The sequence below is a fragment of the Eleutherodactylus coqui genome, chromosome 5, assembly GCF_035609145.1.
Source record: "Eleutherodactylus coqui strain aEleCoq1 chromosome 5, aEleCoq1.hap1, whole genome shotgun sequence".
Taxonomy (NCBI): Eukaryota; Metazoa; Chordata; class Amphibia; order Anura; family Eleutherodactylidae; genus Eleutherodactylus; species Eleutherodactylus coqui.
Window position 1 is genome coordinate 93,184,805 of NC_089841.1, and position 24,921 is coordinate 93,209,725.

Consider the following 24,921-nt stretch of genomic DNA (forward strand, 5'->3'; position numbering starts at 1 on the left):
CCAACCAGGCCCACTCTTCTGAAAATAATTGAGGAGGCTGACTCCCACTGCGCCGCCCATGTTGGAGTTGGTATTCCACTATAGCTCTACGCTGCTCATAGAGCCTGGCCAACATGTGGAGCGTAGAGTTCCACCATGTGGGCACGTCGCACAGCAGTCGGTGCACTGGCAGATTAAACCGATGTTGCAGGGTGCGCAGGGTGGCAGCGTCCGTGTGGGACTTGCGGAAATGTGCGCAGAGCCGGCGCACCTTTCCGAGCAGGTCTGACAAGCGTGGGTAGCTTTTCAGAAAGCGCTGAACCACCAAATTAAAGACGTGGGCCAGGCATGGCACGTGCGTGAGGCTGCCGAGCTGCAGAGCCGCCACCAGGTTACGCCCGTTGTCACACACGACCATGCCCGGTTGGAGGCTCAGCGGCGCAAGCCAGCGGTCGGTCTGCTCTGTCAGACCCTGCAGCAGTTCGTGGGCCGTGTGCCTCTTATCTCCTAAGCTGAGTAGTTTCAGCACGGCCTGCTGACGCTTGGCCACCGCTGTGCTGCCACGCCGCGCGACACCGACTGCTGGCGACGTGCTGCTGCTGCTGACACATCTTGATTGTGAGACAGAGGTTGCGTTGGAGGAGGAGGGTGCTTTAGTGGAGGAAGCATACACCGCCGCAAATACCACCACCGAGCTGGGGCCCGCAATTCTGCGGGTGGGTAGGACGTGAGCGGTCCCAGGCTCTGACTCTGTCCCAGCCTCCACTAAATTCACCCAATGTGCCGTCAGGGAGATGTAGTGGCCCTGCCGGCCTGTGCTTGTCCATGTGTCCGTTGTTAAGTGGACCTTGGCAGTAACCGCGTTGGTGAGGGCGCGTACAATGTTGCGGGAGACGTGGTCATGCAGGGCTGGGACGGCACATCGGGAAAAGTAGTGGCGACTGGGAACTGAGTAGCGCGGGGCCGCCGCCGCCATCATACTTTTGAAGGACTCCGTTTCCACAACCCTATACGGCAGCATCTCAAGGCTGATAAATTTGGCTATGTGGACGGTTAACGCTTGAGCGTGTGGGTGCGTGGCGGCGTACTTGCGCTTGCGCTCAAACACTTGCGCTAGCGACGGCTGGACGGTGCGGTGCGAGACATTGGTGGATTGGGCCGAGGACAGCGGAGGTGAGGGTGTGGGTGCAGGCCAGGAGACGGTAGTGCCTGTGTCCTCAGAGCGGGGTTGGATCTCAGTGGCAGGTTGGGGCACAGGGGGAGAGGCAGCGGTGCAAACCGGAGGCGGTGAACGGCCTTCGTCCCACCTTGTGGGGTGCTTGGCCATCATATGTCTGCGCATGCTGGTGGTGGTGAGGCTGTTGGTGGTGGCTCCCCGGCTGATCTTGGCGCGACAAAGGTTGCACACCACTGTTCGTCGGTCGTCAGGCGTCTCTGTGAAAAACTGCCAGACCTTAGAGCACCTTGGCCTCTGCAGGGTGGCATGGCGCGAGGGTGCGCTTTGGGAAACAGTTGGTGGATTATTCGGTCTGGCCCTGCCTCTACCCCAGGCCACCGCACTGCCTCTTGCAACCTGCCCTGCTGCTGCCCTTGCCTCCCCCTCTGAAGACCTGTCCTGAGTAGGCGTTGCAAACCAGGTGGGGTCAGTCACCTCATCGTCCTGCTGCTCTTCCTCAGAATCCTCTGTGCGCTCCTCCCTCGGACTTACTGCCCTTACTACTACCTCACCGATAGACAACTGTGTCTCATCGTCATCGTCCTCCTCACCCACTGAAAGGTCTTGAGACAGCTGCCGGAAGTCCCCAGCCTCATCCCCCGGACCCCGGGAACTTTCCAATGGTTGGGCATCAGTGACGATAAACTCCTCTGGTGGGAGAGGAACCACTGCTGCCCAATCTGAGCAGGGGCCCGAGAACAGTTCCTGGGAGTCTTCCCGCTCCTGAGCATGTGTCATTGTAGTGGAGTGAGGAGGCTGGGAGGAAGGAGGAGCAGCAGACAGAGGATTCGGATTTGCAGCAGTGGACGGCGCAGAACTGTGGGTGGACGATAGGTTGCTCGAAGCACTTTCTGCCATCCACGACAGGACCTGCTCACACTGCTCATTTTCTAATAAAGGTCTCCTGCATGGACCCATTAATTGTGCGATGAATGTGGGGATGCCGAGCATCAAGCTCGGACGAGTACGTTCACTCTCTAGTCTCAAAATATTTTATTAAGTTATCAATTTTAACAGTAAGATATAGTCTGATTTTTCCCCACGCAGGGGGTCTTATAGAACAAGCTTGTGAGAATAATTTTTTAAGATTGTGAGTTCTCTGGTACATAGCAAGTTTAAATGTATTTGAGAATGACATAACATTTAATAAACAAGATAAACATTTGTGAGTCCACACTGGCTGATCATGTTTGTGAGTTTTTGTTTGTGAGTTGTCTCTCCCCCCCCCCCCTCCATCCATCCCACCTCTTGCCTGTTTTACCATATGCTGCAGTGTGTCTTTAACCTTTTGTTTAAGTATGTATCCCTGTTCTTGAGACTGGTCGGTCTCTCTTCATAAGTTTTTCGCCAGGGCATTTGTTCTCTATGGGTTTTTTTTTTATTTATTCGTTACCTTTGTCTTTAGGCTGTGGGGTTATTCATTCCTTGCGTTTCTTCCTTTTATGCACTAAGGGGTCTAGCCAGGCCCGGTATTTCCAGGTATTCCGCCCAGGGTCTCCAGGTCTTTAAAAATAGTTCCATGTTATCTTCTCTCATAGCTGTTAATTTCTCGTAGAGTATCATTCTTGATACCCCGGCGGTTATCGGTTCTAGAGATAGAGTGGGTTTCATCCATTGGGATGCAATATAGATTCTCGTTGCCATACATATTTGTTGAGAAAGTTTATGTTGTTGGTTGTTATAGCCTAAAGGCTTGTCAGCTAGTAGACAGACAGATGCCACCAGGCGGAATACCTTGTCCAGAACCCCAGAAATAAGTCTGGAAACTTCTTTCCATAGCCTGGCCACCCGTGGGCAGGTCCACCAGATGTGGGTTATTGTGCCCAGGCTGTTACAGCCCCTAAAGCAGTTCGGGGAAGTCGAGGGGGAATATTTATGTTTTATTGTAGGTACTATATATGATCTGTGTAAGATTTTAATTGACGATTCTGCAAGGGTTACTTGGTGGCTACCTTTTGTGATAGAGGTGCAGCAGTGATGCCAACGTGGTAGTGACAGGGAGATGCCAAGATCTGTTTCCCAGCGTAGCATGTAGGGTAGTTTAGTTTCCCTACCAAACATTTTTTAAGGTTTTTCAACTTTTGCACAATAACTTTTGGGGGGGGGGGAATTAATGTCTTTTTGGCATTGCTGCATTCAAAGACCCATATTTTTTTTTATTTTTCCATGAACAGAGATATGTAATGGCTTTATTTGTGTGTGATAAGCTGCAGTTTTTATGGATGCCATTTTGGGGAATATATGACAATTTGATCGCTTTTATTGCATTTTCTGAGCAATGAAATGAACAAGAAAAGCATTTTGGCATTTTTTATCGCTTTTGCTGAGACGGATAAAAAATGTGTTCAATTTATTGTAAAGGTCATTATGAATGCAGCTCTATCATATATGTATTACTTAATTCATTATTTTTTGAAAAAAGGAAAAATGCGCAAAATTAAAAAAAAAAAATATATATATATATATTTTTTTTTATTGGATTTTTTAACCCCCTAAGGACGCAGCCATTTTTTCTTTTCCATTTTAGTTGTTCCTCCCCCCTTTTAAAAAATCGTAACTCCTTTATTTATACATCGACGTCACTGTATGACTTGTTTTTTGCAGGATGAGTTGTATTTTTCAATGGTAGTATTTAATGTACCACATAATGTACTGAAATACTTTTAAAAAGTGGGGTAAAATGAAAAAAAAATAAAAATTCCGCCATCTTTCAGTGCGTCTTGTTTCTACGGCGAAAAAAACTGCAACAAAAATGACATAACTTTATTGTATGGATCAGTACGATTACTACGATACCAAACTCGTGTAGTTTTTTTTTTGTTGCTGTACTACCTTTATATTTTTTAAAGACATTAAATTTTTCTAATTATTTTCTGCCGCCATCTTCTGTGCGCAATACCTTTTTTTTTTTATGTCGACGTAGTTGTGCGAGGGCTCATTTTTTGTGATACATATTGTAGTTTACGTTGGTACAATTTCGGAATGCATACAACTTTTTGATCGCTTTTAATTGTATTTTTTCTGGGAAGGCCCCCCCCCCCCCCCCCCGGCTGCCATGACACCCATACGGCTCCCTGAGAACTTACAGTGGCATTTAAAGTGTTAATAGCGCTGAACAGCCACGCGGCTGCTTGCAGCTATTGCCCGTGGGTGTCAACTGTAATAAACAGCTGATGCCCGCACTGTGAGGCCTCGGTCAGACGACCGTTTTTTGCCGCGATTTGCGGATCTCATGACGGATGCGCATCCGCAAATCGCGTGACCGGGGCAGACGATTCGCCGAAATATCTGCTGCTAGCAGCGTTTTAGGCGAAACGGGCCCGATCAAAGGAGCGCTGTCCAACCCATTGAAATTCAATGGAGCCGGCTGTATTGCCGGCTCCATTGAATTCAATGGGCGAACATCGTTCTTCTGTTACAGCTGTGGCAGAGGAGAATGATCTTTGTAGTATATGTTCTCAATGAGGTCGGCGCTGCTGCCGCCGGCCCCATTGAGCGCATATATAGAACACAAGGAATCGCAGAACGCAGATGGGCGCGATCTGCGATTCCTCGTGTCCTATAATTTATCGGACATCCGCATAAAAAGCGGCCATGTAACCGATCCCATTGCAAAGCAATGGTTCTATTTATGCGCAGATCGCATGCGCAAATCGTGCGAAAAAACGCCCGTCTGACCGAGGACTAAGAAGGGACTTGAATCTGCGATCCTATGATCACTTAGATAATACACTGCAGTATTTCTGTACTGAAGTATATTACCAAGCCAAATCAGACCGTGGAGATAGTCATGTTGCTATGGCAACCCTTTGCTATTCAGTTGCATCAGCAGTGATCATAGTATTTAGGGGGTTAATGGCAGGGATTATAATTCTCTGCCATTGCAGCAGAACCGCGTTGAGCCTGATGCTCATGTAAGGCATTTCACTTGTACCTCTTCCATCCCCTTCCTGCCATGGGGCAGGAAGGGGTTAACATTTAACAATCTCACTGTGAACAAAATGAGCAGACCCTTTTTTCTAATCTTGTGAAGGCTACCTAGTGAGAACTTCATACAGATTGCCACCATTAAGCGGAATAGTAAATGCAGAAAATAGTGAATACTCTCACGTTAAGTAATAGTATTACTATGAAATGCACATATTTACTTTCAGACAGACATGCAGTATAAGAAGCTAAAAACCGTTTAAAAAATAATTCACGTGTTTGTAGATTAATATTGACACACAATTTTGTGTTATTTATCACCTGCCCAAATTCCCATTATCTAAAACATGAAAAATTGGTATTTGCAAGTCTGACAGACCCAATAAAGTAGATCTCCATATCATAAATCACAGGGAAGATCCAATATTAAGTGACAGCTATTACTGGAATTAATTATTTTGGGAGCAGATTTGTCTGTGAGCTATAAGAGCTGTGAAGTTTTGTAGCAATCTAGAAGATCACAGTATTTTATTATTAGCATTATTACTTATTATTAGTATTTTATTGGCATGTCCGATTTCTCCTCCATGAAAAGGACAGGAATTGGATACTCTTTGAGCGTTTTCAAACGTCCATGAGCATAGCCTTGCACAGTCCCAAACAGCCAAGTGTGCTGGAGGCCTAATTGGAATGGAGTCATGTTGCCGTTTCTTGCATAGTTGGTGGACTGGAAGTGCTGCTGTATAGGACAAATGCCAAAGTTCCTTCATTCTGCAGATCAGTGAGGTGCTTCAGTTATAATACTTGGGTACTTCAAAGAAGATCATCTACAAGACAGTTTTGCACATGGAGTATTTTGTGCACAGATACCATCGTTGAAATCTATGTCAGACTCTACTTGTTTAATATATTCCATTCAATGGGAATTGTTGCCGTAAAGTTTTCCATTTCACTTGGTTGTGGGAAAAAAGTAATATGTCAATTCTTGCATCGAAAGTGCTGCTGATTTGGGAGGAAGAAAATCCAATCCGAATACACTTGAATGCTATTGGGTGCAGATTTTGATTCAGAGAAGTGTCAGAACCCCGCATCATGGATGAGGTAACTAGAGTAAATATGTGCAGATCGAGCTCAGGTCACATTAATATTGGCGTTATAGGAGCAGAACATGGAGATTCACAGTAGTGCTGGATCCAGCATCTACCAGACACCGGTGGCCCCGGATGGACCCTATTAACTACAGCGGGGTCTGTCAGGTTTCTGTTATGGTGTTGATTATTTTAAAAACCATTAACATCCCATTTCCTTCTATATCCTTGGGTTCCTTTCAATTCACTAAAAACAGGGGTTCAAACTGAAATCTTGACAGAATAATAGGCTGCCATTAATAAAACGGTATACATTTAAAAAAGGAAGGCTCAAAAAGGACAAACAATTACATAAAACAATTACTACTCCCTTATCTGATTTGGGAGAAGAGAACCCAGATGTGGTGTTTGGACTAAGAGTGGCACGAAAAGGCTAACAGTATGGATAAAGCCCCCCAAAATGCCCTCAGTAGAATCAATCCCGTCCAGTCAGATAAGGGAATAGATTAGATTAGGTGAGGCACAACACCAGTGTCCCCACCTATTACTCAGCACTGGTTAGTTCACAGTGATTCTTCAAAAGCTTTCAATACATTGCTTTGACAGAAAAAATTGGTTCACTAGCTTGACGCGTTTCTGCCGTGTAACCGTCTCTTCACGAACCAAAGGTGAACCTATATACCAATTTGTAGTGCTAATTGGAAAATAGCGGAGGACTTCTCACTAGAGTCGTCAAGGTGAAAACAAAGGGAAGTCAAAAAGTCTTAACTAGTAGCTCCGCTACCTAGATCAGGGTTTATGGCTATATAAAGGGGGAAAAATGCCCACTACTTTTGTATACGTGTCCTCTCAGGTGGAAGGATCCGTAGTAAATAGCCAGGGTGCTCTGTCCAAGGTGAAGGACTAGGCCACCACAAATAGACTTGGTAATATCTACCTTGGCCAATATAAATGATACCAGAAGAGCCAAATACTAAAATCTGGAACAATATCCTAACTGTTAAGTGGTGCTACCCTTATCTCTATGCTACTGCCTAGTAAGAAAGGTCAGACTCAGTAGCAACAATTGGAAAATGTTGTGGTGAGGTACACCAAAATAATAAAACAGCAGACAAAGCCCCATAGCCTCCAGTCTTGATGGTAGTCACGCATGTCCTATCTTTTTGGCCTATTTCACATGGGCAACAAAATCTCGCAATTTTGTAGCAATGCAACTTTGCTACAAAACGCATGTATGTGAAGCTCATGGTTTCCAATGGGTTCTTTCAGGCTACAAAACATCTCTCATGTGGAAGAACCCATTGGAAACCATGGGCTTCCCATACATGTGCTTTGTAGCGATGTCGCATTGCTATAAAATCTCACGATTTTGTAGCGTGTGTGAAAGAGGCCTTTAATGTGCGCGTTTTTTGCTCGTCTAAAATTCCTTTATCTGCACGTTTCTATAGGAGACTATTGGTTCTAATAGACGCAATTTTTTTCATGTGCCAATTATGCGTGAAAACCACGCCCGTGTGAATGAGGCCTTAATCGAAGATTGTGACCGATGCCTTGCAAGCTTTTTCATGATAGATCAAATAACCATTATAGCCTATGGATGATTAATGCAACAGTTAGGCCTCTGCTTAATGGATCCATCACCCATAGACTAATTATGGTATCTGTTGGTATCCTGTATCTTTAATGGATTCATCATGAAAAACTAGACTAAAGCTCAAGGTATATCTATAAAAAGGATCCCTGTGATAAAGGTCATACAGTGGCAACCATCACCCATAGGGTAATATCAACAGATTAATAGATACTTTTTTACAGAACAAGATGGAATATTGTAGTTCACTACTCTATCCAGAGAAAAAACAGTATCCCTGACAGGTACTGGCAAGACTGAAGCCATACGGGCAATCTTTGGGCCTCCTATAAACACGTATGACTTAGCAGGGGAAAAAGTTGGGAGGAAGAGGTACTTGTAGAATTGATACTACTAGGCTTAAAAGGGTTTTATCACTGCCAAAAAAGTTTACAACCAGCTGGGCCCAGCTTATAATAAAAGAACAGACTATATTCACCTCTCTTCTACCCCACCCCCACCCCGGGAAGCAGCTGAGCTGCTCCCATGGCCCCAGCTTCCAAGTGTACAGCTGACGGACTTGAGGTGATTGCTGTGACTATTCAGAGTCTGCAGTGTAACCATCTGAATTCCTGGTATCAGCGTTCACATCCTGGGCGCCATGATGCTAGGAGTTTGGGACAGTGATTCTCCAGTCTCTGATTGGCCACAGAGGTCCCCTGACGTCTGCTGCCCATACACCGGGATGCGGTTGCCAGGGCCGTGGGTGCTACTTAGGTACCTTTCAGGGTGGCAGAGGAGAGGTGCATTTTGTTTGTTTTTTTATTTTACATCGGGGCCAGCAGGTTGGAAAGTTTTTTTGGCAATGGTAAAACACTTTTAATGGTAGGAGTATGAGATTAATATCAATAAGTCAGGTATGGAAATAGGAGCACAGGGCAGGAGAAATCAGGACAGGAAATTATTGTAAAAACTGTATATTCATTGGGAGGGGGGGGGGAGCAGTGACTCAAGATAAGTATCCATGGCCTGCTATAATGGCTGAAATATCCTCTTCTAGTTTACAGTAAGAAGAGCATCTTGCAATCACAAACAGTTGCTGATAAACAATTTTGCTCTGAGGATAGGAACATTCATAAAAAGGTGTAAATGTTATTACTTGGGTACAAAGCAGATTAAGTAAAGAGACCATAAAAGAAAATATTAATGCTCTGATGTATGCATAGCTTCAGTGAGCCATTAACAATTTAGTCAATAGTAACCTCCAATCTGCTTTTGCTATTGACTACATATCATACTACTGCTCAGATGAAATGCTATTTCCCTGTCTTTGCAGTCTAGAGCAATGCTAACATATAACCCAATGACACATCCAGCACACCATATTATAGATTCATGTAGAAACTTTAGACTCTGGGTAGAATTATATTGCCATTTCTTCACATACTTCAAGCCTACAACATAACAATCAATTACTCCATTTAATTAAAACCACATGCAATCAATATGCTTCCTTAGAAAGTCAGCCATCGATATATTCATTAGTGAGCAGTCATCATTCAATAGGAAGTTATTGGGCTTCTGGTAGTTTACCGCGGTACAGTGCATGTATTGTATATTGTCAGCAAGCAGATGTGGATGTGCTTTGCCACTTACTGATTTGGCTTGGGGCTAGATCTGGAGACAGCACTTGGGGTACCCCAGTATTCACGCTGTACCCCACCCTGCAGATTTTGTTGCGGAATTTTCTGCATCTTTAGGCCAAATGCCCACAGATGGATTATCGCCGCGAATTTCACAGCAATGTCCGTCCATAGACATGCTGTGTTAAATGATTCTCCCCTGCCCACAAGCGGAAATCAACTGCAATTGTCCGCTCATGGGGGAGAATCGCAGCATGTTCTATTCTATGAGGAAAATTGTGCGGATGGCTTCCATTGCAGTCAATGGAAGCCATCTATCCCACAATACTTTTGCTGTGAGCACGGCGGAAGTACCGCAAGAATCCGTGTCACCACCCAGCGCCGGCACGTCATGCACTTGCCGGGCGAGACGCTCGTGCTGGATCCGGAGAGGAGTATAGGGTCTCTGGGGGGCACCGGGTCTGATTCCGCTGTGAAATTTCGCAGGTGGAATCTGACCCAGCCATGGGCATGAGCCCCTAGGTGCGTATTGCGGTAATATTCACCTTTTGTGAAAGATTCCTTAAATTCCACAGCGTATGTCAATTTCATTGCAGATTCCGCACAGAATTTTTCCTTCCCTTTTGGCCAATTTTTTCAAAATCGCATGCACATAGCTTGTACTGTAAATGCTGCAGATTTAGTGGTTAAACACATGACTATGACGTCGTCCTGTTTTGCGGGTGTGAAAATCACGTCTGTAAAATGGGATGAAACAAAACCATTGATTTCAGTGGTTTTGTTTTGACTATCATGTTTCTTGCGCGATATTACTACACGTGAGAAAAGATAGGCCTTGCTCTGTCTTTCTCACACATAGCTTTTCTACGAGCCAGAAAAGATAGGACAGGACTAGAGGTGAGCAAGCATGCTCGCTAAGGACAAATAATCGAGCGAGTATTGCCCTTTTCGAGTACATGCCCGCTCTTGAGAAAAGATTCGGGTGCCTGCGGGGGTGAGCGCTGTGTTGCGGGAGTGAACATGGCGGAGCAGGGGGGGGGGGGATATCCGCGCCGTTCACCCCCGCTCTTCCTTGCTGCCACCCGCCCCCGCCGGTACCTGATTCTTTTCTCACGAGCTGGCAGGTACTCGAAAAGGACAATACTCGCTCGAGTATTTGTCCTTAGCGGGTTTGCTCGCTCATCTCTAGACAGGACCTGTCTCCCTATCTCGCGCTCTCTCTTTTTTTTTTTTTACCCACGTGCAATAGCGTGAAATTTAAATCAGTAAAAAAATAATGATTTCGACTTGTTCATGCACAAATACGCTCAGTAGAGCCCTTAAGGCTTCAACAGATAGGTGTATTTTAGTTGACGAAGTCGGGATGCTATCGGGATTCTTGCACATTAATATTACGTGAGAGAGTGAGATAGGATGGGGCCTATCTTCCCGCTTTTCTTTTTCAAACTCACACGCAATAGCGCAGAGTTTGAATATTACAGAAAAAGACCAAAAACCCCGCTTCTTGCACTAATACGCTCACTGTTTTTGAGCTTACTGTGCAGAAAATCCACAGCATTTCTGCTCCATGTTGACATATCCTAAGTATAGTTCCACATAGGAAACTGCGTAATTGTAAAAATTATGCAGCACAGTACACAAAATCTGTGGAAGTTACATCCAGATTTGCCACAGATTTTGATGTGGATTCTCTGTGGATTTCACCACCTCATTTGAAGATGGGTGGGGAGAAGCCGGTACATCCCGCTTCCATTAAGCCTTATGTCCATGGGCGGGTCAGATTCCACCCGTGGGAGCCCATGGCCAAGGACATTTTTTCATCTGTCCGGGTCTTCTGTGGACCTGTCTGGGTCTTCTCCCTTCTATCCGGATCTTCTTTCTTCTGCACTGAGGATGTGTGTGGGCGCACCGGCTGGCGCGCTGCGCGCATGTGCAGTACACTATTTTTTTGGACTCCTGCTTTTCCGCAAATCTGTGACACGTCTGCAGTGTCAGCTGCTGGTGTGCCGCGGATCGGTTGGCTTCCATAGACTTCAATGGAAGCTGTTAGTACAGGATCCGCACAGAAATAGAGCATGCTGCAATTTGCTTTCTGGACCAGAAGGTCCGCAAATCAAATCTGCATGCTTTAATTAATTTCTGGCCGCCCATGCATTCCTATGGCTGGCTTGATTTGCGGATCTCCCAGGTGGGTGCCCTGCGCGGATTCCTCAAATCAAATCCGTCCGTGGACATGAGGCCTAACTCTGAGCGCAGTTTGGAGTCAACCTTCATGAATAGAATCTCTTAAGGCTTTATTAAATCTCTTTACTATTAATACAGTGTCAGGTACCATAAATTATGCTTTCAAATGAATTATTTGCTGATGTATATTACAGTAGATTGTTTTAGATTCTAAGCAAAAAGATTTTTAAAAATTGTTTTACCCAAATCCAGAAAGTAATCGACACACTAGAAATAATCCATATCCTTGGACAAACGAGGAAAGGAAGGCAAAAAATCCATTGACAGACATGCAGATCAGGAGAGACTGCTTCCGTCCTACTTTATCTGCTAGGCCTCCCCAGAAGAATGCTCCGAGCATCATCCCCAGATACACGATACTGCCTGCAAGAAAGAAGGAGAATCACAATTATCAATAACTTTAGAACAAAGCAGTAATGGTTGGCAGTCGTTCAGTGACCTATGAATTGCACATAGCCCTTATCAGTGGACTCTGCTAGGTCACAGTTTTGCAATTTTTGTTACAAACTAAGCCAATTTAAAGGTGGTCTAAAGTTGGACTCGGCAGTCTAAACATGTGCCAGATTTATCATTCAGCAGAGCTAATGTGGTAAATCTGGTGCAATTTAAGACTGTCTAGTCCAGGTTTGCACTGTCTATTAGACAGTATCAGCAAATAAGCTCCAATGTCTTTAAAGTTAGGTACTTTAGTTCCACTTCCTCCAATGGTTCGAAAGTAGAGATGCAACATTGTTTCAGCACAATCGATAAATATCACTGTGCCAGGGAAATTTATTAGTTTTAATAGAAAGATTGGTTTAATGAGTCTTCTGAATAATGGATCCTGAGACCGCGCTGAAGCGACCCAAAACTTGGAGGGGGGAGTAGAGGGAGATGAGGTGGTGACCACGGTTGCGCTGCTACTCCTATCAGGTGACAAACAGTGGGCTTGGTGGTCCGGCGCTGTGGCATCTGACAGGTAATGTCACCAGGCCAGAATGCCTGAAACAGGTTTAAGGGATATCACTGATGATGTCCCTACCAGCCTCCAATTGGCTACAGCTGTTAAGTGGGTAAACAAAACAAGTGACTACTGCTGCCGATGCAAACAGAGGGCCGGAGCGCCAACTAGCAGCGGCAGGGGAGCAATGCACAGCGGGAGAAAATATGTGTGTCTTTTATTTTACACACACCTTGCCCCCCCCCCCCCACCCTGCCACTAATGTTGAAAATGTCTAAAAATCCCTTTAATGGTGTGCACACTTAGTCTATGCTAATGCCGTCCTCACTTACAGCTTGATGTGCCGGAGTCATGGCTTCTACTGACCCAATCTCTCCCACAGCATTGTCCAGAGTCAGGAGCACTACTCTCCGCTCCTCTCTTTGGTCGATCATGTCAGACCAACTTGATCAGCTTCTACAATGAAGTAAGTTCAAGGCTGGACCTGGGAGAGTCTATTTATCTTATACATCTGGATTCTATAATATGAAATTATACAAGATAATTAAAAAAACAGAGGACAATGTATGGCTGCAAATGGATCTAGATAAGCTAGGGGCTTGGGTAGAAAAATGCAGTTCAATATTGCAAAGTGTAAGGTTATGCACACACATGGGCAGGAGAAATGGATGTCACCAATATACACTAAATGGGGTACTGTTAGGGAAAGGTCATATGAAAAAAGATCAGGAGGTACTAGTTGACTATAGACTTAAGTGGAGTAATGCCAGTCAGCTGCTGCAAAAGCAAATAAAGTCTTGGGGTGCAGTAAAAGAGTTATAGGGGCGAGGGACGGGAACATTATTCTACCACTATATAAGGCACCTGTCAGGCCTCACATGGAATACTGCGCACAGCTCTGGACACCGCTGCTCAGGAAAGATGTTGCAGTGATTGAGGGGGTTCAAAGAAGGGCAACTAAATTAATAAACGGAATGGGAGGACTGGAATACACAGAGAGGCTATCCAAATTGGGATTATTCACCCTGGAAAAAAGACAGTTAAGGGGTGACCAAATAACTATGTATAAGTACATTAGGGGACAATACAAGGATCTCTCCCATGATCTGTTTATACCCAGGACTGTGACGGTAACAAGAGGGCATCCACTATGTCAAGAAGAAAGCAGGTTTCATCACCAACACAGAGGGGGTTCTTTACTGTAAGATCAGTGAGACTGTGGAACTCTCTGCCTGAGGACGTGGTGATGGCAAAACCGATAGAGGCGTTTAAGAGGGGACTAGATGTGTTTATAGAGCAGTACAACATTACATGATATAGACATTAAATAACCAGAAGGTTTGTTGATCCAGGTCTCGGAGTCAGGGATTATTCTGACTGCCATTATGGAGTCGGGAATGATTTTTTCCCCTCAAAATGGGCTAAATTGGCTTCTGCCTCATGAGTTTTTTTGCCTTCCTCTGGATCAACAAGGGTATGGGGTAGAAACAGGCTGAACTAGATGGGCATTGTCTTCTTTCAGCCTAACATACTATGCTACTATGTCTCTTTGCTGTTGCTGATAGCCCCTCCCACACTCAGGGCCATTGCGATGTGGCTCTCTCGCTTGCCTCCAGGTAGGACAGACAACTGCTCTCCCAGTCTTCCCTTTGGCATCAGTGCATCTATTATGCAGAAATAAAATTGTCCTGTTTTATATCACAGGACCAACCAATCACTCAGCGTCTGGTGAGCATGCTCAGTCCTGTTGCTCCCAATTTTGGTGCATGATAACATTTTGCTGCAATTTCTGGTACATCTTTTGCAATGCATCTGTATGGCAATACCATACTTCGATGTGGGTGAACATAGTGCAACACTATGAAATAGCACTCTGCTGATTCCTATCTCTATTGCTCATTGTTAGCTGGCAAAACATAAATTCTTAGGCTTAGTATATGTAGTTAAAGAGATGCTTTCAGCTCTGTGTTTCAGCAAAATCCTTGTCTTCCCAATTAAATAACAATTCAGAAGAATCTATTCTTAGAACTCTGAATTGCGTTGTTCATCCATTGTTCCTCCTGGAAATGTATAAATAAATTAACAGTTGAGTGTTACCATTCCCCTTTTCAATTTGGTATGTTCCTACACAGCCTGATACTGTCAGCACTGATGTAAGCCTGTGTAAGGGGACCATTGACAAGGGAAATGGCAGCACCAAGTTGTAAATGTATTCATACATTTCCAGGAGGAATAACGGGATTGATAAACCCAGATTTCTTACTACTTTAGGGGGAAAACAAGTAGTTAATAAGTAGAGATGACAAGAGAAGTTTCAAGCCTTCTTTAAATCCTTAGCAAACACTTCTTAAATGTCCCTCTAGTGAATGTTAAATCAATCTAGGAGCTTCAAAATGTTACCCTCTATTAGTTAAGGCTGTCTGTATGTCTTTTGCCGCTTTTACTATAAATTGCATGGATGACAGGTAACTTGTCATTTTCCATCATCTCCATGGTGCTAAGAACAATCAGAATCACAAATATTATTCATGTGTAAATTTATCATTCATACACACAAAAATCGATCATCCGTAGTGCTTTGAAGTTTATCATTCTGCTTGTTAAGATTCAACAGAAGTTTTAATGAATAGAACATCACTGCAAGTTGGCAATCGCTTAAAGAGTACCTGAATCTAAAATATAATAGATTCTCTGTACCCACTCATTTGCCACTGTTTCATGTTTTTTAAGTTCTAATTTTCAAGTGATCTTCCCCATTTTTCTGCTGGCTTGCTGTTACAAACCTACCATTCTGCCAGTAGTTCACTATCCTGTACTTACTTCCCTGCACTTCCCCTGCTGCATTGCGCTGCCTCTGATCCAATCAGCAGGGAAACAGTATCTGAATGCCCACCCCCTCTGCGGTCACAGGATGATTATAGGAGTTGGACATTAAAAGACATTCTGACAGATCCATCAGCCTGTGAGTGCAGGGAGCAGCCTGTGAAACCTCACAACAAGCAATGGATTACAGAGGAGCTGGAAGGGAGACCCCTAGTAGCAACCACTTCATCTACAGTGGTAAGATGAAAAATGTTATAATGCAAGTATATTACAAGATTTATGAGACGAACATAGACTATTAATTGAGCAGATGTTGAGTTAAAAGTTAGTGCCCCTTAAATGGACACTGGCTTTTCGCCAAACGTTTGACCATGTGATGCCAATGTCATCACAAAGTGAAGAAGTGCAAATCACTTTATTTAACTAAAATAACATTTTAGTGCTGAAAGCCCCCTTTAAAATGCTGACCTCAAAGTCTTTAAAGTTAGATATTTTAGTTCCACTTCCTCCAATGGTTCAAAAGGAGAGACGCGAAATTGTTTCAGCACAATCGATAAATATCACTGCGCCAGGGGATTTATAATCTTTGGTCTTAATAAAAAGATTGGTTTAAAGGGGTTGTCCCGCGCCGAAACGGGGGTTTTTTTTTTTGCATAGGCCCCCCGTTCAACGCAGGACAAACCCAAGGGATGTGTTGAAATTTTAAAAAAAAATTTTACTTACCCGAATCCCCTCTCTGCAACTTCTTCCTTCTTTTCCTCCAAGATGGCCACCGGGATCTTCACCCACGATGCACCGCGGGTCTTCTCCCATGGTGCACCGTGGGCTCTGTGCGGTCCATTTCCAATTCCAGCCTCCTGATTGGCTGGAATCGGCACACGTGACGGGATGGAGCTACGCAATGACGCGTAGAAGGGGGCGGAGCCAGAACGCAGCTCGTGCCCGGACCGACCAGAAGGGAGAAGACCCTTCTGCGCAAGCGCGTCTAATCGGGCGATTAGACGCTGAAATTAGACGGCACCATGGAGACGGGGATGCCAGCGCAGGGAAGGTGAGTATATAACTTCTGTATGGCACATATTTCATGCACGATGTATATTACAAAGTGCATGTATATGGCCATACAGAAGTGTTTAACTTAACTTGTCATCGCGGGACAACCCCTTTAACGAGTCTTCTGAACAATGAAGCCTGAAATCTAACCTCATCAAGAAAAGCCTACTAGAAGAAAAGATAGAAATGAATTAGGAAGAACAAACAAGTGTATAACCAATTTATATTCACCAAGCTCAAGTCCCAGGGCTTAAACAATAAAGGAGCTCCGCCTTGTATCAAAGGGAGATCAGAACCAACAAAAGGAAGCTTTAAATGACACGATTAACCTGCATCTAGTTCTTCCTGTTCCTTAAGAAACCGGCCAACTCTAACCAAAAAGATGGCGGCCATCATTACAGCAAAATCGCTTAAAAAATGACTTCCTGTGCTCTTATGTGTGCTGTGTGTGAAAGACATCGTAGCAGCAGTCTCTACCCACTGTCTCCAGGAAGTCTGAGAATTAGAGCTTTTTCCGATGGCAGTGGGCATGTGCTGTCTGAAGATGTGGACACAAAAAACATCGGACGGCATATGGATGCTGCCCATTTGATGTGTGATATACACTGAGCTCAACACATTGAATGCCTTCTCACTTCTGAAAACCGATCAGAATGGGACATACGGTGACTTTTCCACATGAACCATTAGGCACCATTGGTCTGGATGAAAAACTGGCCATGTGAATAGCCTAGTTGGTTATTACGGGCCTGTATGCTGTCTGTGGAATACATGGGGACATTATACTACACGACACCAACATACCTGGAAGCAGAGACGATCCCTTCATCATCACCCCGCCTTTCACTGTAGCACAGCCATTTGGCAAGTGCTTCACTTAGTGACGGCCAACACCATCAGCCCAAACCATCACCCCTAGTTTGGCTCTCTACATAAATGGGGCCTCAAAGATAGAACTTGCAGGGTAAAAACTGGTGAAAAATGCAGGATACATATCATATAAAAAACAGAAATAGTGTTGTTCCTTATGCACACACGCAGCTGCTTATTCTGAAAGGTCACCTGAAAAGTCTGGTATGTGTCAATTACGTCCTTTGGGTGGCATGTATATTCACCCTCTGGTTCTGCCTTTTCATATTTGCAACATTTAAGAGATGGATATCATAGCTTGGTTTTAGAGAGAACATAAAAAGTCTTGATATCATATCCTTCCTTTAAAAATGATGAATTAGAAGTCCTTTTTTTATTGTTGCCCCTATCCGATGGTGTTATAGCAGGTAATGAATCGTGTATTAGTATAGGTAATATTCTATGTTTATTTTCTACCTCGAATGATTTGTTGGCCGTGTATTATAGCAACAGAGGTATAGCTGTGGATGTCATCAGGAGTAATAGATTGTACTGTCACAAGGAAACCTTCCTGGTAACAGCTGTTTTCTGTGATAAGGGGAATACATATGAACATTACAGTGAACTGGTGAACCAGCGACTGTATTAAATGAGCTTTACAGCTTAGTTTTCATGAACACTATCTATTCCACTAATATTATTTGCAAAAAGAAACAGTGCGAGGTGCCGAGCCGCTCCACGCTTCAGTTCCTCGTCCTACTGTTACTGTTGACATCATTTTCTTTTGTTTTGTTTAATTGTCTTTTTTAGTTGACTTTTCCTCAACAAATTACAACCATACCCGGTGCCAGGCAGTCAATATACCGTGTCTTATACCGTATGAATCAGTGGAACTTCACTGAACTGGCTCGGCGTCTTTTGTCTGTTTTCTTTTACTATTTACCCAGTTGTGATATCCTTCACATTTCCAGTCCTTACACACAAGATAAAACTGATCTACTTAATCCATCCTAATACTGCAGCTAATACTAGACCTTCTTCCCAGAGGCAAAGACTGAGGATCTCCTAACGACATGGCTTTATGCTCCTCCGCTATGTATTCACGTTGAAAAACAAGGCGTTACATTGACTGGATTGAGCCGTCAGAGTTAGACCAGCCTCACATAATGGTATTACGGGCTGCAAATCTTGGTCCAACCTTGAGTCTTATGACTAAATTCACAGTGTGATCTATCACTAATAATGACTTTATACGAATAGTCACTCAAAAAAGTCACTTCGGTGAGTTGTTAATGTACAAACTACTGTTGCTTGTGTGCCTTTACACCACGTGATAGTTGTTCACTTGTGTAAAAGCACACAAGCAACAGTGTTGCAAGTTGTTGGCTAGTCGTTGAAAGACACAAAACTACCTGCTTTCACCAGACGATAATGAATCAACCAGTGACTATTTATAGGTAAACTGAAATAAAGCAAGTAGTAAACAAATTCTTACTAGTCACCTGATTTGCGGCCGTGTTTACACAGAACAACTCATGCTTACATTCATTCTATCGAGTGACTACTCAGATGATATTTGTCCTGTGTAAAGCCACCCTTAAGTTATAAGGCCAGGTAATTCGCATCTACATATATATGTATAAAAAGCACCTGAATTACACTAGATGGCTATACCTTTATGCAGCTGCATTATAAATAACACCTCAACTGTGGCCCTATTTATTAATAGTATTCCTTATATAGCTCCAATTAGTAATACTGCCCCCTATGTGGCCCTAATCAGTAATAGTGTCCCCTATAGGGCCCCAATTACTAATAGTGGCCACTATATGGCCCACTTAGTAACAGTGTCCCCTATGTGGCTCTGGCCCCATTTAGTAATAGCAATATTTCTACATGCAACCTCTTACTTCACTCACACTGTTAGATGCTCCAGGCACAATGTGCTATAAGCAGAGAATACCCTGACTCCTAGCCCATCTCTTGAGGAAGGAGTCAGGTTATCCTCAGCATAAAGCATGATGTGTCCAGAACTGACAGTGTGAGAGAAGATGTTGCTTGTAAAAAATGTTGCAGCTTAGCTGGATGTCCTGAGAAAGCAGAGGTGGGTCATTCAGCCCCCTGCCCGTCCCCTGCCACAGTTTAAATTATTTTTACCAGCAATCAATATTGCCAGTAAAGCATAATTACCATCACAGGCCTTGGAAGGTAACTACCAACTGGCCGATGGCAACTCTAGGTGCAATGGAGCTTACAGAAGTTTCACATGAATAGAAAATCATGGGACTCTGATTTAAGTAGTTGAGTAAAGGCCGTTTTACATGTACTGATTTTCATTCAAAAAATAGTTGGATCATGCAAAACTAACTGATTGTTCAGTGTAAACACGCCCAATGATTGAATGATAATTTCTTTGCTTATCATTCATTGTTCATTTTATGCAGGCATAAAAATAATCGTTCAGTTGGTTGCAAGTCATTAGATATAAAAAGTGTTCATTCAGTCATTCCCATTCCGTGGCACAGTCCCCTGAAAAACCAACAATTGAGTGAAAGAGCTAACAATGAAAAAACGTAAACCATTATCTGCGCGTGTACACTGATAAAACTGTAAAGCAAACAACTGCTTTGTTCACTCTTTTCAGCCATTTCTCATTCCATGTAAAAGGAACCTTAAGCCCCATTTACACGGGACGGATGTTAGGCAAACGATGCCCAAGACTCATCCCCGCACATACTAGCTCCCGTGCTGTTGCACAGGAGCAAGTATCTCTGGCTCTCTGACAGAGTGGCCAGCAGGGGAAAAGGGAGGCTGCAGGAAATTTAACTCCTCGCTCTCCCCCACCCCTCTCCATTCACTTAACACAGCGGACGTTCAGTACTGAATGGCTGCTGTTTACACTGAACGATAATCGTTCAGCTCATCTTTCAATGCTTAGGCTGCATAAAATCCTGAACGATGATTGTTTAGTGTAAACAGCAGCCGTTCAGTACTGAACAGCTGCTGCTAAAGTGAATGGAGAGGGGCGGGGGAGGGCGAGGAGTGAAATCTCCTTCAGCCGACCTGCTGCGAGCCAATGATACTTGCTCCTGTGCAGCAGCACGGGTGTGAGGACATGCAGGGATGAGTGTCGGGCATCATTTGCTCCAGGGACTTTAGACATAGGTTCCCAGCACTGATATCATAGTATTGTTTGCTAAACTTCACACTCAAAGTGTTGATTAAAAGTCTAATTTATTGATATCCAGAAACACTTAGGGCACTTGTGACAAATGTGAATGCTTTCCGTAAATGACCTTCTTCAGACCTTCAAAGTGCCCAATTGTCACTTTACAGAGAAGACAGCATTAATAAAACAACAACAATTAATCACTGTAGGCAGAAGTAATTCTTCATACAGTGATTAGAGTTACATTAGTCTACAGAAGAGACTGAGATCAGTAGTCGAAGCGGCACTCCCTGATATGCAGGCAGGATTCTGACGAGGACTCGGCACCCGCGACTATATTGAAAACCTGCGATAGACCATGAAAAAAGCTTGAGAAAAGAATATCTACATGTGCTTCATTGACTACATTAAGGTCTTTGACTGCAGCAACCATAACAAGCTATTGCACGCCCTACAAGAGCCCGACGTATCGGCACATCTAGTCAAGCTAATAAAATAATTTTATACCAGTCAAGAAGCCACTGTAAGAACACAGTATGGGGACACAGATTGGTTTGGGATTGGCAAAAGCGTCCGACAGGGCTGCATCCTCTCACCCTTCTTGTTTAACCTATATGCAGAAGTGATCATGTAGAAAATGGACCTAGATGAATTGGAAATTGGGGTGAAAATAGGTGGCAGAAACATCAACAATCTCCATTACACGGATGACACAACTTTGCTTGCAGAAACCGAAGCAGGTCTGAAGCAGCTGATAGGGAAGATTAAAACTGAAAGTGAAAAAAATGTACCTCTACCTGAATTTAAAGAAGACTAAAATTATGACAACTGCAAAAAATGGCCAAATTCAAATCAAAATCAACAGTGAGGCCGTAGAATTCATGCAGGACTTCATCTTCCTTGGTTCCAAAATTTAACCAGGTTGGAGAATCTATGCCAGAGATAAAACACAGGATAGCATTGGGGCGAAGCACGATGCTAAACATGGACAACATCTGGAAAAGTAGGGATATCAGCATAGCAGCTAAACGCAGGATAGTGCAAACCACCGTTTTCTGCATAGCCATGTAAGGATGTGAAAGCTGGCCTGCAAAAAAGCTGATAGCAGGATTGATGCATTCGAGCTGTGGTGCTGGCGAAAGCTGCTGCATATACCCTGGACAGCAAGACGTCCTGAATCATATAAGACCCGATATATCACTGGAGAGGAAGATGACCAGACTCAGACTCACGTATTTTGGCCATGTAATGTGAGCAGAGTTGCTAGAAAAATCTATAATGATTGGACAAATCAGTGGCAAAAAAAGACAGCGACCGCCGAAGAACACGATGTCTCTCTCCTTTTCTTCTTCACAACACTTCTTTTTTTCTCCATCTAAGAGGATTCTGAGTGCTTACTAGACTGTTCTTTGCAGGCAAAGTAATTTCTTGATGTACCTTTTCAATGTTCCCCTGTGTGAGAGCCTGGTACCGGTTCCTGAGCAGTATGAGTGCTGATTGACTCCTGATCCTCCTACTTCTTTGGGTCACACGCTTCCATCACTCTGCTTCTGCAGGTACACTGAACATTTATTTTCCTTCAGCATACTGAGGAGTTCCTTCTGCTATGTCAAGGAAATCCTCATCTTCCTTAATGAGTTTCAATGTAGCTATTTTCTCCTGAAGACTTTGCTTCTTTTCCTCCAATAGACACAAGCTTGCATTTCTGGCAGGTGAAATTTGGCTTTTCCTCTGGTAGCTTTATAAACATAGCATACGTTTCAGCTCGCCATATGGCTACTCTTCCCTTCAATGTTGCATATAGTCAGTTGATGCGCAATTCCAAACTTCTAAAAGTCAAGAACTCTCATGATATATGATCTATAAGAGGTTACTAAAGTGTAAAACATCGTGCACCAACAGGCGGGCGGTCTGGCGATGTCCTCCGAGCAGCAAGACCCGGCTAAATCCTGCAATTGTCCCACTTACAGCGACTCTTCACTCTTCCCAAAATGCACTTGAAATAAGCAAATTATCTTCCCGGAGCTCTAATCTCTGGTCAGAATATGATTTAGGAATAATTTATGATTGTGATTTATTAATAATTTACATAATATATGCCCATGCCAATACATGTTCTCACTTGCTAAAAGTCAAGAATTCTAGTGGTCTGGCAATGTCCTCCGAGTAGCTAGACCCATCTAAACCTACTAATCACCCCACTCACAGTGACTCTTTACTCTTCCCAGAATGCATCGGGAATAATCCTCCTGGAGCTCCAATCCCTGGAGCAAGTCGACCATAAGTTTAGGTTGTAAGAAAAACTAAAGTGAAGCAGAATAAATGAATCATGAATCTTTAAACTGTTTGAGTAGCAAGTTTTTGTTGAAGCACTTAGTTGGAGAGAGCGTATTATGTATTTAGAAATATGTGACAAGGTGTAGGATGTATGTGACAATAACAATCGAGAAGGGAATTCAGAGTCTTGGCAAATGCAGTAATTACACAACCCACATCCGCTGTCAAATTCTGCTTCAAAAATTCTTTTAACGTAACAAAGACATTTAGGGGTACTCTGCAGAATGCAAACTTCTCCGTTTATGAGAAGTAGAAATTCTTTATAAAGTTCAGTTATAGAAAAAAGAAAAGATGGGAAGGTGTCACTAAAAACTTTACTTGTTTGTCTATGTGAATGGTGCTCATGGATTTCTTTGTACTCTGCTAAACTACTGGAAAAGAAATCTATCTATACAAGAATATATGAATTTATTGTACTTATAGCTATGTGAAAAAGTAAGGACACCCCATGTAAAGTGTATTATTGCTTAAGATATGTGGACTTGATCTTCACAGTATATAAAGATAAGGGTGATATCATTGAACAAAAACCCACTGAATTAAATTAGCAATACTGTATTAAAAAACAAAACCTAAATCACTGATCTTCCATTCAGTGGCTAGTATCGGGCATTGCCCCTTTTAGCAGAAACAACTTTCAGCAAGCAACTTTGTAAGCCAAAACCATGCAAATGAGTGATAGAATAATCTCTCCACAGCATTACCTATTGGGAGGTAGCTACTAGGTATTCCAGTTTGGCTTACATCCCTAGTCATGTTGCAAGGCTTGTTAAAGGGTCGGATATTGACTTATAGGGTAGCTACCTTCCAATGCTGGCATTATTCCATCGCTCATTTGCATTTAATAGTTTCTTCTAGACTCTCTACACTCTTGTGGTGCTGTCCCCATTGTGCTCTCTACAAGAAACATTACCCCCACCAGCAATTGGTCACTGAGCTCTGTCATTGACTGCAGTCCTTGTGATGTCCCATAAACTGAAAGGGGAGGGGGGGCAGTAAGAAGCTATAAACAGATACTGGAGCGGGGAGGAGGTGAGTATATGGCAATTTGTTATGTTATTCAATGTGGAAGAGCTTGTAGTGAGATGGTACAACTAAGACAACCCCTTTAAGCCAAAACCAGGGCTAGAAATTACAGGGAAAAAGTATAAACAAAAGATTTGTACCTTTGCCGGCTTTTCGACTCTTTCCTGGTTTTGGCTTACAAATACCAATGCAAAATACTGCCCAGAATACTGCTGTGTGAATAAGGCCTTAGGCTGCTTTCATATAACCATATTTTCTTTTTTTCGTCTGTAATATGGAGCTAATGTCAATCTATGAGTGTGTTCACATGAAATCCATAATTATTTTAAAACTGCAGCATGAACTATTTTCATCCATTATGCAAATAGAAGATGCCTATAGAAGTCTGTGGAGAGTGATTACATTTTGCATGCATCTGTATGTGATCCATCTTGCATTAGTGTCCTATATATCAACAATGTTTTGTCTGCATCGCATCAATTTTTCAAAATGGCTGTTTTATATAGCTCAATTTCCTGCCTAGAAGTGAGCCTCTCAGTGTCACTTTGTTCATATATGTCCTGTAATACATCCATATTACCAATATGCATCTATATAAGAGTTTATGCTGCAGATATCAACCGTTGAAAAACCACAGCTGAATCCCGCAGCACAGCCGCTACAAAATGTGCAGCCAAAACCACACCATTTAGGTAAAGAGCATGTTCATAGGACTTAAAGAACCAGAGTTACAGCCATTTCAAGTGGGGCCGGGAATACTGAATTTACAGCTGTCAGTTTTCAGTGGGTGTGCAGAGGAGAGAGGGAGAGACCAGTCTCAACAGAGAAGCTCTATGATCCTCCTGTCTCTATCTGTCCCAGGGGAGGGATGACATTAATTTTTGTTCATGTTATCACACCCTATTAATCAGAGAGCATATTTGCTCTCTGATTGTCACATATGGAGTTTTTCCCAGAAAAGGAGTGAAATTATGAGGACTTGCTCATCTAATCACACCTCTACACCATTTAGCCCTGCAGATGCTGAAGTCACTGCTGACCGTGGCATCAAAACATT

General features: G+C 43.4%; 1 protein-coding gene across 1 annotated transcript in view; it reads right to left on the minus strand.

The window, feature by feature from the left end:
* SV2C (synaptic vesicle glycoprotein 2C) overlaps positions 1–24,921 on the minus strand; it is a 143,563-nt gene that overhangs the window by 82,058 nt on the left and 36,584 nt on the right. The window contains exon 2 of the mRNA XM_066601887.1: positions 11,850–12,030. Coding sequence (XP_066457984.1) covers positions 11,850–12,030 — 181 coding nt within the window. The remainder of the gene's footprint in view (positions 1–11,849; positions 12,031–24,921) is intronic.